At 42.4% G+C, this 14,512-nt stretch overlaps 1 protein-coding gene across 3 annotated transcripts in view; it reads left to right on the top strand.

The window, feature by feature from the left end:
• Positions 1-8,887: 8,887 nt before the first annotated feature.
• Positions 8,888-14,512, top strand: part of ncln (nicalin) — a 115,590-nt gene continuing 109,965 nt past the window's right edge. For all 3 annotated transcript variants that reach the window (XM_083767504.1, XM_083767503.1, XM_083767505.1), the window contains exons 1-4: positions 8,888-9,210; positions 10,263-10,453; positions 12,370-12,514; positions 13,244-13,338. In XM_083767504.1, the coding sequence (XP_083623630.1) occupies positions 9,036-9,210; positions 10,263-10,453; positions 12,370-12,514; positions 13,244-13,338 (606 nt within the window). In that variant the 5' untranslated portion in view covers positions 8,888-9,035. The remainder of the gene's footprint in view (positions 9,211-10,262; positions 10,454-12,369; positions 12,515-13,243; positions 13,339-14,512) is intronic.

Genomic DNA, 14,512 nt, shown 5'->3' with positions numbered 1-14,512 from the left:
TTAAAGCAGTCACAGAACGCAGCGCAACGCAGACAGTGGAGCCACCCTTCATTTGATTAAAAAGGGATAAGGGGTTTAGCATGGACAAAAATAGAGCCCTGTATGTATATTTGCTCAGACTATGACGTAAAATTCTCCATTCATTGTCAATTGGAATTTAATATTTGTGTAGGACAAAGTTGGTGGACAGACACAAAAAGCTGGATATAGAAGGCCCTCATTGCTCTGTCATTAGTGTTACCCACCTGGCGCCTGTGGTATAGTGGGAGATGCAGGGGCTTCGAACAGATCCCCCTTGGATCCATGGTCAGGGCTGTGGCCGGAGTAAGATGGCTGACGGGCTGAGCTATCCTGGTGAAGCACAGAGCGTTGGGGTCCATGTAGAGCTTGGCTGTGAGGTTTGCCTGATGATGTATGCGATGGAGGCGCTCTCGGAGGCAGGCCGTCACCTGCGGGGTGTACAACCATTCATGATTATTCTACTATGATCTATGATAACTATGATCCAGAAATACTGATCCGTTTGTCGTAACCAACGCAATGTAGTATTTATTTATTTATTTATATTCAAAAACTTTTGGTCATTTGAATTTCATCATCTACTCAAGCTTATGTGAACACCCCAGACCGTGCTCGATTCAGTATTTAGACATTTGATATTCATTTTAGCTGGAGTTTTAAGTTACAAGGGGCCTGTATAGGAATGGGACGGGGCAGCTAAAATGAATATCAAATATCTAAATACTAAATCGAGTTTCACACCCATGTGAAATGAGGGGCGCTGTAACCGTGGCCTAAACCTGGTACATCATCATAACGTAAAATAGACACTATTTGCTTTGACGTAAAATTATCCATATTGTCAATGGGAATTTAATGTTTGTGTAGGACAAAGTTTGTGAACAGACACCAAAAGCTGGATATAGGAGGCTAGCCCCTCAACAAGCTTCTGGATTCATCTCTATGCTTTGACATCATTCTTCCCATCGTCTCCGTGGCCTAAACCTGGTCTGCACTTGGCCGACTATCAGTCAGTAATCAGCCCAATCAGGCCGGCAAACAACCAAAACAAACAGTATGCGGGTGAGCGATGGTTGGACAGCACTCCTGTGGGGCGGACGTGACCTCAGGACAAGGTGGCCTCATGACTAATTGGTGTTTAAGCTCGATCACAGTCAGCACACTTCCTACTCCTGTGGGCCTGCTAAATGGCTCCATTCTCTCTGTCTGCCCCCTCCTCTCTTAGTCTTCTCTCTCCTTTTCCTCTCCCTCTCTCTGTCCCTCTGTCTCTCTCCCTCCCTCCAGCCCCCCCTGTAGCCACCCGTCTGTCTGTCTGGTCTGGAGGGAGGGAGGCACCGTGGGAGTTTAATTGCCTCGTATTTCCACGAAGCCAAGTTCATTACATTAACAGCTCTGGCCCACGCCGCATTCTTCTAACCTGCCGCAATTTGTTTTTGTATTTATTAGGCTGTCAGAGAAGGCAGTTTCCCGCTCAACTCAGAGGGAGAGAGCGAGCGTGGCTGGGTGAGGGAGAAGGTCAAAGCAGGCTCTCAGGCACAGGCGCCCATTGTGATCTACTAGCCAGGCGGATGAAAACATGACAGGGAGGCACACAGGCGTGGAATGCAAGGCCTTCTCTGTCTGGGAGAAATCAGGGTCACTCTGAGGGGGGCGGGGTGGGCCGGTGACGGAGAGACATTAGGAGAGGAGGAAGGTCAACGGAGAGGTGTCAAGTCAAACTGGAAACATGACTTTGGGTTTTGATGGAGGATATCATTTTTCACAATTTAAAATTGTAACCTTCACAGGATCATAGAACACTTAACCCGCTAGTGGAATATAATAGTTCAACAACATGGAACATCCTAAAGATGGAGTGCCGTGATTTTTGTATTTACCTGAAGGTTGAAACCTTGACAGTCAAACGTGCCAATGAAAAAAACTGTGATATAGTGACATCACAATATCATCCCCTCCCCTAACCTCTCCCCCTTTATCATACAACAGCTGTGGCTTCAGTTCAGGTGGATCAACGCCCATGCGGCCCATCACCATCCACCAGGCAAACCAGCATACTTTTTTTTTGTTATCAAATGTTTTTTTATTTTAGACAAAAAATCACAATAATGTTAACATCATACAAACTCCAGCATACTTAAATGCTACTTATACTCAGCTATATCATGTGCTTGTCCTATCTTAATCTGAGTTCCCAGAAGTTTTATTTTTCACCACTAGGGGGGCGCTATCTTGGATTACTCCTCCGGTGTTAGGGGATTCATGTACTTTAACAGATGTGTGCATAACAGGGCTATTGCTATTGGTTGATGGTGATATGGAATGGATACCGTGAAGTTAGGTGGAAAATGAATGTAATAAACCTGTGGAACAGGATGCTTGACCTACCAGATGACAGAATGGCAACTTGGTAAGTAGGATTTTCAAGTGGTATATTCTAATAGGAGGCTATTGGGCACAGGAAGTGTCTGATCTTTTCCAGGAGCATGGACTTGGGCATCTCTACATCCACCACAGAAGGTGGATGTGGGAATATTCAAAGAATTGGCCATGACAAAATACAGAGTTAACTGGTTGGAAGAAATCAATGACAAACCTAAACTACGTACAGATTGTCAGTTTAAAACTGTGTATGAATGTGAAAAATGTTGTGTATGATCTATCTAAGAGCTCGGGAATATTGCCACTACATGTTGAAACAGGATTGTACACGGCTACTGCCCTTTTTATCATGATTTAAGAAAAACACTCTTTGACAAAGTACATGTAGGTCTGTCCCTGGACAGCGTTTTAGTTAAATATTCATTTGATAACCATACATTCACAATCTCAAACATTATCCATAAAGCCTGGAACAGAAGAAAACATACAACATATGCATAGTGGCACTGTGATGGATCATACCAACTACCAACTCCTAAGCTGAGATCCGAGTTCTGTGTATATAAATGTATTTATGCGTGTAAATATATACACCTTGTCTAAGTTAAACGCAAGTCTGTCTTCTGTCCATTATCTCCTTATGTTCTTTTCTGTCTCTCGCCCTCCACTTTAGTCTAAATGGACTACTTGAATGTACTCTGATCAGAGTAATGTATATATTGTTTTGATATTTATTTTTGTTTAATATTTTGGTGTCAGCGTGTTGGCACAGGAAATACAATGTATTGAAAATTGTGTCCTGTAAGGGATGGGCTGTGAAAGGCAGCCAGACACAATAAAATCAGTCATTCATTCATAGTGTACACATTTTAGAAGAAAAGAAATCTTCCTTATATAATAATAATACCTGATGACTAGATCATGTTGTAGGGTGGAAAAGAATCACGGCACTCCACCTTTAATAGATCATAAACCCTACAGTAATTACTGTTGAATGTTTTGATACCTGGCTTAGACAGATAAGAAGGTCAAGGTGTAAGTATTAACCAAACTCAATAGGTATTCTAGAAAATGGTGTACAGACTGTTATTAGAATATGCCTCATATCACCCCACTCTAAACATGGCAGATACATACTGTTACAGTCTCAGACAGAGGACAGTGTGCCGGGTCATTTATACAGAATGGACATTTCCATTCATAGCAATGCTGTGCTTCTATGTCACAGAAAAATGCAGTATGTAATCAATCGAGACAAGCCCCCACCCTCCAGGTGTTTAAGTCACGCCTCAAGACTTACCTTTATTCCTTGGCTTTTCCAAGCACAGTATGAGATGTTCGATGTTTAACGTGACACTGTGCATGTTGTTTGTGGTTGTTTTGTGGTTTTTAAATGAAGTTGTTTTTTAATGTTGAAGTTGTTTTTTTATGTTTTACTGTAAAGCACTTTGGTACAACGTTGTCGTTTTTAAATGTGCTATATAAATAAAGATGGTATGGTATGGTATGGTATGGTGTGTTTGTTTGATATAAACACATTGGTTTTATGGTATCTTAACTAGCAAAAGAGGTGGCTCTTAACATGAAGGCATGAAACATATGACCTATATACTGTATACTATATTCAGAACAGAGGTTTTGTTGCAGAGAAGTTGAGGTAACATAGTGAACATCCTTTCCTATCCTATTGCACAGTAGATTACCACATCACATCCTTTGCCCTTACAACCCTGGGTCTCCATTCATTTCTTTATGTCTCACTCTATGTACATTCCCTGTCGTGGCACATGCAACTCTCCATTTCACAACCTTATTGCTCAGCTACATTTTGGATATGTGATTTCATAGACTGTCTTTCAATGAAATAGTCTTCTGAGAAAACAGGACATTTTGTGAAACTTCAAAAAGAATGATAGAAATACAACAGCTGTTGGGGGAAAAAGGGACATTCTGCTGACAGTCTGAATTGCAAAAGTGTGAGGCGGCCACAGAAATCCCTGGCTAAGGTTATTCAAGAAGAGCTAGTATCTTTACTCATCAATGCTGTGACGCCGACGGTACCGGCCCTCATAAAATTGATCAATTTAATTCTTCACTGGGGTCCTCAGGAATCATGGGGAAAAGGGTGAAGCCAAAAATCTGAATGAGTGCAAGTGAGACAAAGAAGTATTGTAAAAGGAAAAGAGAGTATTAAAAATAGGCAGGGATAATGAAATAGACATGGAAGAAGAAGGAGAAAGAATAGACTGAAAGATGGAGTGAGCAGGAGATAGAGGGGGCCGGGGAGAGAGAGAGGGAGACAGAGAGATATGACCAGTCCATGAGACGTATGAGTGAGCAGCTCTGAAAGTGGATATGAAGGCGGATGAGCCGCCAAGCCAACCTCCTCTGACCACATTAACAAAACCTAATGGAACGGCTGGCTCCAATAGGCCTCGTCATCCATTATCTGACTGCTGCTGCACCAAATAGGCTCCCTGTCTAGCTGGCTGCAGCTCACCATCATACTGTTCTTCTCTTCATCTCATTTCTAGTGGCCTTAATGAAAAAGATTGGTTGAACAAATTTAGTATCTTAGTAGGTACAGTAGCAAATACAATAATGCCTGTAATTTAGTGAAAGTGTAGTGAATTCAACTTTTGGGAATGCACATAGTAGGCCTATACTGTACCCATTGGCCATTGCAATCCCAGACAAACCCTGTCACTCTTCCGCATACAAAACATCTGGGCTGACTTTTTCCCCTTTAATCCGAATTTTGTCGTTATACCAATTCCCAGTTTTCCCTATACGTGTGTCACTGCCAACACCTACTATACATTTGGTCATGTGCGAGGGTAGACGAGCACGCGTCTTCTCTGATACACATACATTTGCCACGTATTTCATCTAAACAGTGAGGAGTTTTGCCAGGAATTGAATTGAGTTTTGCCAGGAGGGTGTAACGTGTGCAGAGGAGCATATGCTATGCAACCTAGACAGTTCTTCTCCATGCTTAACAGCCTCAGGTGCCCTGGCCAACCTGTGGGAGTCACTAGTGCAGCGACAGAGATCATCCTCCCTCCCTGCTCGGCTTCATCTATGAACACAGCCAATTGTCTTTGCTGGAGTGCCCGGCCAAGCACCGTGACACCATATGATTCAAAGCCATAGTCTCTGAGGTGGTGGGCAGGAACTATACCCCTGCTCCAACCAAGTGCCCCTGACTGCTGAATTGCTTTCTAGGCGTCTGTGCCCGTTCACAGCATGTGAACTTTAATGCAGTTTCCATATTTGTCATTTTAGTATTGCTTTGTATTATGAACTGAAAATTGCTGTGTTCATTTTACTCTTAAAGTATAAAATGAACCTGTAAGAGTGTAAGGTGTCTCAGAGCTGATTTGGGATTTTACAGTGCACCTACATTTTGACAATGATGGATTACGTTTATGGAACAAAAATATTAAAGAGAACCAGTGGTGTCCTTTAACCCTCTAACACCCGCATTAATTTCTACTTGCAAAAAATAGATTTCAACCTTACTACTACTTTGTACTACTAGGACTGACACTAAAACATATGTTAAAAAAAATAAAAAAATAAAGTTTGATGGAAAATTTATAATAATTATATAATAATTATATAATAATATAAAAAAATCATAATTTACATTTGGGGGATATCTTTCACAATAATGAATAAAACATGTTCTAGACATTCTAATGATCACAAAAAAACATATATTACAATTATTTTACCTACTTTTATTAGGGTAAAGGTCAAAAGTCTTAGGTTAAAAAATGTTCAAAATCGCACAGAGTCCAGACATTTTTAATTTGTGTGAATTTCAGCCTCTGTGGGGGGTATTTATATGCAAATATCATGACCAATGTCATTGAAATGGCATTGCAAGGAACATCACTGATGACATTTAGGTGAAAAAAGAACAGAAAAAAATTATAATAATTTAGTAATTAAATAAAATAAAATTGTTGCTAAAAAGCGACGCTGGGTGTTAGAGGGTTAAGGACCCCAATATGCTCAGTGGTTGAGCGACCTGCCAGTGTGCTGGGAAAATGACAGCATCCTCTGAGAATGAGAGAGATCAAGAAAGAGGGGAACACACACACACACACACACACACACACACACACACACAGAGACACACTACAAATTGCTTACTTTACTGCGAGCTAGCTAATCTCCCGTTAATCCATGGTACTTACCCACACACACTGACTGAACCTTTTGTGTGGTCATACAGAGGAAGTGTTTTTCTGTGGTCTGGGGTCAGGGGCAAAGGCTGGACTGATTCAGAACATTCCCAGGAGCAGTGGAAAGAAACGGGGACACAGTGAACAGCCCACACATTGTGTGTGTGTGTGTGTGTGTGTGTGTGTGTGTGTGTGTGTGTGTGTGTGTGTGTGTGTGTGTGTGTGTGTGTGTGTGTGTGTGTGTGTGTGTGTGTGTGTGTGTGTGCAAGTGTGCATCAGTTTTTTTGAATAGCGCACTGTTTACTGTAAAGTACGTGGACATTCCCTGTGTCATACGATAATGTAAGGTCCGGTGATAGTAGGATGTTTCGGATATTTAATTTACCGTCCATCAGCAAAGTGACAGCTCACCAATCAAATCACCTTAGGTATAAGGTGCTGCCGTGCTGGAGCTGAAGATAACAGCAGCATGAGCTCACTCAAAACTAAAATCAAATTTTATTCCAAGCTTTCTATGACCGAAAGCTCACACTAAAATTACATTTTTGCACTGGCTTGAGTGTGGGGATCGGGGGTTTGCTGCTTCTTTAATTTGAGTTAGACTATGACATGAGTGCTGCAGTGCAATGCAAAATCGTACAAACAAAACATTTCCTACTGTGTTTTCATTTTGCCATTAATATAATCATAATGTTTTCCTGTGTTTTCGAGATAAGTATGTGGCTGTTGAAGAATCTCTTCAACAATAATAAAATAGCAGGCTGTCTGAGAATATCTCCAATTGATAACTATACCCAATAATGCAAAAATCATTACCACGAGTTTGTATGGTCATACCTAATTGGTTTTTCTCCTTTGTTTGCCTCTTGATCTCTCATAGGCCCGGGCAAGGATTACTCACACAACGGAAATAATGACGCCAAGGTCCATTAAGTGGGATGGCAGGACATCATATCAGCATTAATCTGCCACTTAGCTGAGGGGAGAGAGCTGGGGGCAGAGAGAGAGAGAGAGAGAGAGAGAGAGAGATGATTATGACATATATGACATCAGCTATAACCATAGTCTTTCCTCAGATTATGAGCAGCGTTCGAAATGTCTGAGGTGGTAATACCGTCTGTAATGTATTAACAATAGTGGGGTATTATAAAAGGGACACTTAACCCCTTTTGCAACCAGATCTTACTTGAATGATGTTTGGGAGACAAGAAACACTTTCCTATGGATTTTATGTGGGTAATAGGCCTATGTGTTTTTAGATATTTTAGAATTTCAAAGTGGGCCAACCCATAGTGATCCGGGTGGCGGGCCGGTCTGGGCCAAATGTTAAATTAGTTGTCAGTTTCAGTGTAGTTGCCTGTCGGTTGTGTATCATTTATGTTGTTCTGTAATAGTGTTGTATTAAGGGCTTATGAATTTCAAGTATTTGTATGTGCCTCGAATCGCAAAGTCGGTAGAGTATCTGAGTGCTGGTTGTGGTGGGCCAGTCTGGGCCAAATTCCATAGCACCTGCCCCTTAAAATTTCACGCCACTGCGGTGAAGTGTCCCTTTAATGGATACAACACTAATTTTCTTTTCAACAACTTAAAGCAACAATGTTAAAATAAAAATAAAAATCACACCCGTGTGAACTGAGTGGTGCAACTCCGTGTGGGGGTCCCCCACTCCCCAGACAATCCAGACCCACAGGAACGCGCCCAGGGTGCCAGTTTTAATACTCTATGGTGCCAGCCCGGTTCCGGCGAGCTGCCCCGCGTCCGAAACGGTTGATAACAGAGTTACTGTGTGGGGGAATTAGCAGACATCTCTCTCTCTCTCTCATTAGCAGGCAACAGTGGAACACTATCTTTCTCTCTGTTTCTAGCACAACAGCGCCTACTGGTACATAGGGATTAGGGACACGTACGTGGACATAGGGACATTGCTGTTCTTTGGAGTCAAAAAAATAATTCTGCCTACTATCTTACCTTTCTTATCCATGGTGTGGTAATATCTGGTCTACAGCTCCATCTGCTGTTGGAAATGCATTGACAGTAAAATAGCTGTCACAGATAGCTGTCCCAGATAGCTCCTGAAGGACCATAGATGTGCCATAATTCCATTGTATTCAGTTTAAAATATTTTAAAGGGGTCGTCATTTAACTAAATTAAATAAAAATGAAAGGAAATTAAACAATGCCCTTCATTGAGTACTTGTGCATTGCATGCGTGATAAATAAGCCCGCATGCATAGGAGATCTGTTGCAAGCTGAGGTGACAGTCATACGCCTGATCAAAAGGCGTGTGTCAATTGGTGCGGTTGGTTCCTCTTGCATTAGGGCTGCTGTTAGCAACAGTAGCTAACCTTCTTGTCAGTGCCTTCCTGGTTGTGGAGACAAACCGCGACAGCAACAAAATATACACATTCTCTCTGATTTTGTCGCGCAAATACAACAGCCAACATGTTTGAGGAGGCGAGCGAGATGTTCGACAACATGTTCAAGACATCGTTTCCGCTCACTTTCATTGTGTTCATCCCCGCGGTGCTGATCCTAGTGTCACCGCTCCCAGCCGAAGCCGCACATGAATTCACCGTGTACCGCATGCAACAGTACGACCTGCAGGGACAGCCGTACGGTGAGTGTCGCTCGCCGACAGATAGCAGATCTCATCTAGATGCTCACAGTGCGTCTCATCGTGAGCTTGTAGATCGGATACTCGTTTGGTGCTGGATAAATCATCGTGGCATGTTATGTGTAGTAACTGTCCCGACTCCCAATGACAGCTCGCAGTGTTAGCGTGGCTAGCCGAGTTAGCTTGGTTAGCCAATGCCTTCTGTCCTGTAGCAGTCAGTCCCTCATGTGTTAGAGTGAGATTTATTTCTGGTCAGCAGTGATAGCAACATTATAATAACTCTTCTCAGTATGTGGGTTATTAAATCTCACATTTTATTTATGAACAAGAATCAATGGGATCTAATGGCATTTCAACATTTTGGCTGTAATAGTCAACAAAACCCACTGATGCACCTAGGGCTTATAGTTGTATAATTTATTCATTTTGGTTTGCATATTACTTAACTTGATCATCCATTAAAGTCCATTGGTACAACAGCTTCTCAGTTCCTTATGGCATGTTCTCTCTGTGCTGTGTGGCTCTCATAACCTGGTAAAAACCGTTTGTCCACCAATGTGCATACTACCAATCACCCAGGCCCACTTATGATTTCTCTGTCAATCAATTAGGCCTGAGGAGGCGTGCCCTTGGTGTCAATCAAATAATTGAATAACCCAATAATCTATCAAAACAGTGAGGATGACTTCTACACCAACCCTCCCCTGCCTATACGTAATGTCATCAAATGGAAGCATAGAATAGAACTCGGTAGCCCCTTTCGGGACCTTGCTAGCCACTCCAACTATCAACTATGTCCTCATGTATGTATGTCCAAATTACTACGGCAATAGTGTTGGTTGATCACCAACTGTTACTGTTGAACTCACACACACACACACACACACACACACACACACACACACACACACACACACACACACACACACACACACAGCACCACTCAGTTCAGACGGGTCTTCCTAAATAAAAAATAAAAAACATATAGGGTGCCGAAAGATGCTATGACTTTGCAAACAAATGGATGTGTTGAACAATATTTCTGTTGTCTCTAGGAACCAGGAATGCCATACTGAACACAGAGGCACGTTCTGTGGACGCGGAGGTGTTAAGTCGCCGCTGTGTTATCATGCGGCTAACAGACTTCTCCTATGAAAAGTACCAGAAAGCCCTGCGCCAGTCAGCAGGAGCTGTGGTCATCATCCTACCCAAGAACATGTCTGCTATGCCTCAGGACATAGTACAGGTATTCACCTCCAGTGGCATCATAAATGACTATCTTGCATACAAAAGTATAGACCGTTGCAGAGATTGTGACTTGAAGTATAACTATTGAGTTACCACCAACAGAACAACAACCACTGCTCACATTGGGCTGCACTCAAATTACAGTTGGATTCATGGCGTGTCGCACCAGCCAATTTTGTTCTAGCCACCTTGCGCATTTTAGTAAATCATTAGAATAATAATATAATTTATATAGTGCACTTCATGAACCCAAGGATGCTTTTTACATCAAAACAACATTTGTCACCATAATCCTGAGAGAATGGGTGTCTTTTCAAAGCAGTCTTAAAAGAGTCCAATGTTGGAGCATGGCACATCTCCATTGGGAGAGGATTCCACAGGGTGGGGGCTGCCTGCCACACTGAAGGCTGTGTCCCCAAAGTGTTGATTGCTTGTTTGGTGCAGAGGTCCAAGTCTGTGGACAGCAGGTTCCGTGACAGAGTAGTTTTTGAGTGGTGCAACCATAGGGTGCAGCCACTCCAATGCCCAGCTATGTCCGTCCCTTCCTATGTATGTATGTATGTGGTGACAAAGTGGCGCTGTTGAGCTTCACACTGTGCACAGGTGCATGATGGGAAGCTGAGTTTTTTGCACCACTCACGTCAGACTGGTCTGATTTTAGAGTGTGCCTGAGAGTGAGAGGTACTGTGGAGCCAGGGAACTGTGGAACGTAACAGCAGACAACAGACTGTTGTCAGATGTTGTACGTGCATTGTTTGTGTGCCTGCCGAGGCGCGCTCTTGTGTACAACCACACCCTTGTAATTTGTGTTTTCAAGCGTAAAGTAAGAGCATGAAGGGTCGTCTTAATTGTAAGCGCAAAGTCTGTGTGGAACATGGCGTTACAGCACACCCCATAAAAGATCAACAAAATTATCTTAACCCTCCATGTGCAAAGTTGGCGCACAACGATGTTTTATCCCGCCCATTCTGGGCAGGAACCCCTTTTGGTGTTTTACCCCTTCAGGACGGGAACCTCTTTTGGGGTTCTTGTTGCTATGTACAGTATATTGGCGGCATAACATTTTTGAATTAATATTTTTAGGTCAGTATTAAGGCGTTTTTAGAATCGGAATAGTCCTAAGTGGGTTAAAAATCTTGAGCGCAAAGCAGTTGCGAGCAGGATATAACGCCTGTGCAAGTAACCAAGACACAAAAATAAGTGAAATAAGTTGGTTAATAATAATAATACAGCATTTTCTTTTTATTATGGAAGAAATTACTTAAAGTGTCTCTTAAGGTCCTTGCAGACTGGACGCGTTTTTCGGAAAACCAGCAGAAAAACGCTGCAAAAAATCCATGTGCAGGGACCTTTAGTCTGGACTGGTACATTTAACTACTGGAACTTCCTCCACTGTTTCATAATGCAGGAGGTTGTGGTTTGTGGACCTGCATTGTCAGGAAAACAGCTTTGAGCTTTTCTCTTCTATTATACAGTGATTTATGTACAACTACAAACTGAAATTAAACCAATGATGCTATCAGCTGTGCCCCACTCAAAACAAGAACAGGCAAAACCAGACTTCTAGGGTTCAAAGAGGCAAACGCAAAAAACGCTTGAATGTTTTCATTCCTTTTTATTGGTGTCATCATAAGCCCTTACGTTTGCCAAGGACAAAATAATTCAAAGGAAATAGTTTCAGAGTTCAGAGAGACAATGGAGTCATTGATAGTTAGCACAACATGATGCAAAGGCACTGAAAGACATATTTGTCTCATACTCCATTTTGTATGATTAGATGGTTAGATGATTAGATGGTTAGATGATTAGAACTACTAATTTATTTTCTTCATGTTTATTTATTGAAAGAGATTTTCTGTGATAACCATTGTGTACTAGTTGTCAAACCTACGCTCTTGTATTGTTCCTTTCTAGCAGTTCATGGAGCTGGAGCCAGAGATGTTGTCCACAGAGACAATTGTTCCTGTCTACTTTGCCATGGAGGATGATGAGCTGCTGTCCATCTACAGCCAGACCCTGACATCGTCCTCCTCCCAGGAATCATCCTCTGCAGCCGAGGGTAAGGACACTTCCATAGATTAGATAGACCTTTATTAATTAAAACCCAATAATACCTGAGGCCCATTCTACAAATGCCTTCTTTCTGTTCTTGGGGGGCCTTTTCTACCTTTTATTGATAGAGATAGGGAGAGAGAAGTGGGGGAGTGACATGCAGCAAAGGTCGTTGGGATTAGTAGTCGATCCCGCAACACACTGTTGCGGCAGTCTAGGTGCCCAGACGGCTACGCCAGTCTAGGTGCCCAGACGGCTACGCCAGTCAAGGTGCCCAGGCGGCTACGCCAGCCGAGCCGTCCGGGCCTACAAATGGCTTCTAAATCATCAGATCTCACACTTTCAAGATATATATATATTTTTTTAAAGAGCAGATGTACAAGCTCTAGTGTGCCTAAGCATCAGATATACACCGATACTGTGCAGTTGTGTTAACGGCTGAATAGAAGGCATCAGTTTTAGAGTTCTGTGCAGACCTCTGTGTCTACTAAGCATAGAGACGCTCTTGGGGTGGCGATGAGAAGTGAAACCATTTTCATCTGTTTTTATGTAACATACATACAATTATTATTACAGTATATAGAGAACAGCATATTTGTGAGAAATATATTTACAGTAAGAAGATGTAGTGGGCACTGGCAAATGATAGTCATATCCTATCCTTCCACACCTAATGATGCATTTAAAGCAATTTTAAGATTAATTTGTACTGTGTTCTGCTCTGCCTTTCTCATAGTGCTGATTCATACGGCCACAGCCAATGGCTTTCAGATGGTGACCAGCGGAGCTCAGAGCAAAGCCGTCAGTGACTGGGCCATCACCAGCCTGGAGGTGAGAATCCTACCTCCAGGCCATGCAATCTGAAATACCATAACCTTGAGAAAACATTATTTTAAGTACAGTACTTACGGCGTACTTACTTATGTAAGTATTTTGCCAAATATTTTAGAGCAGACCTGGGCATTGTACGGCCCGCGGGCCAAATACGGCCCGCCGGCTGACTCTGACCGGCCCGTGAAAGATTACTTGATAATCCGATTATCCGAAAATAAAACATACTTTCTAATTACCTTATGGGTGGACTAAAACCGCATCGCTTTTATTTTGAAGCCCATGCATTCTCACAGTTCACACAATCTGCACGTCAACTGTGCACATGAATTGCGTGTGATTGAGAAACTGTCTTTCTTCCTTCACCCCCCTCATATGCGAAAATGTCGGCTTTTTGGATTTATTGTTGACTACGTCGGTGAATGCAAATAGCCATGAAGCATGCAGCTCCACAACACGGTAGGCGCAGGCGCATGCTTTGATTACCAAACTTCCTTGCAGGAGGACAAGTTAAATCCCATTATGCTTCATTGCTTTATTTAACCCGCCTCGCCAATAAAGTTAAGATGTTTTAAGATGCTGCCGTATGGCATTGTTGCGCCCAGAATGTGGCATGCTTCTGAAGTTCAGAAAGCTTGGGCGATGCGCCGTGAGCTTGTGGAACGTCTGTTTTCAGCACACGAGTCGATCAACACCGTTGTACCACCAAGTAAATCTGGAAGAACGAACGTGCACACATCAACATACAGCGCCTGCCAGGCTGCCAAGTCTCAACAATACCATTACTGGTTGGCTTATTATTGTTTTCAGAACGTCGTTGTTTAATGGTTGCGATAGAAAGCAGCGCACCATGGGTTGTGAAAGTGGCACCTCCAGTGTCCTCCGAATGGAACTATTAAGAGAGCTACCTCTAATGTTCTCATTGTTAAAAGAAAATGCTAGTATTTACAGGACTTGTAACTTAAACAAAAACATAGTTTTCAACTGGGAAAGGAAACGTCTCAAGCCTGCAAGAGTGCAAGTAGAAAGTAAAAAAAATCACACCCATGTGAAGTGAGGGGTGCTCTTATTGTACATCATCATGATGTAAAATAGTCACTGCCTATAATTTGAGTCAAATGTTTCACATTTAGTTTACCATTGCTTTGCAAAACAATGCCATTTACTGCTATTT

The sequence above is a fragment of the Protomyctophum parallelum genome (assembly GCF_964188405.1).
Source record: "Protomyctophum parallelum genome assembly, chromosome: 6".
NCBI lineage: Eukaryota > Metazoa > Chordata > Actinopteri > Myctophiformes > Myctophidae > Protomyctophum > Protomyctophum parallelum.
This window is presented reverse-complemented; position numbering and strand designations above follow the sequence as displayed.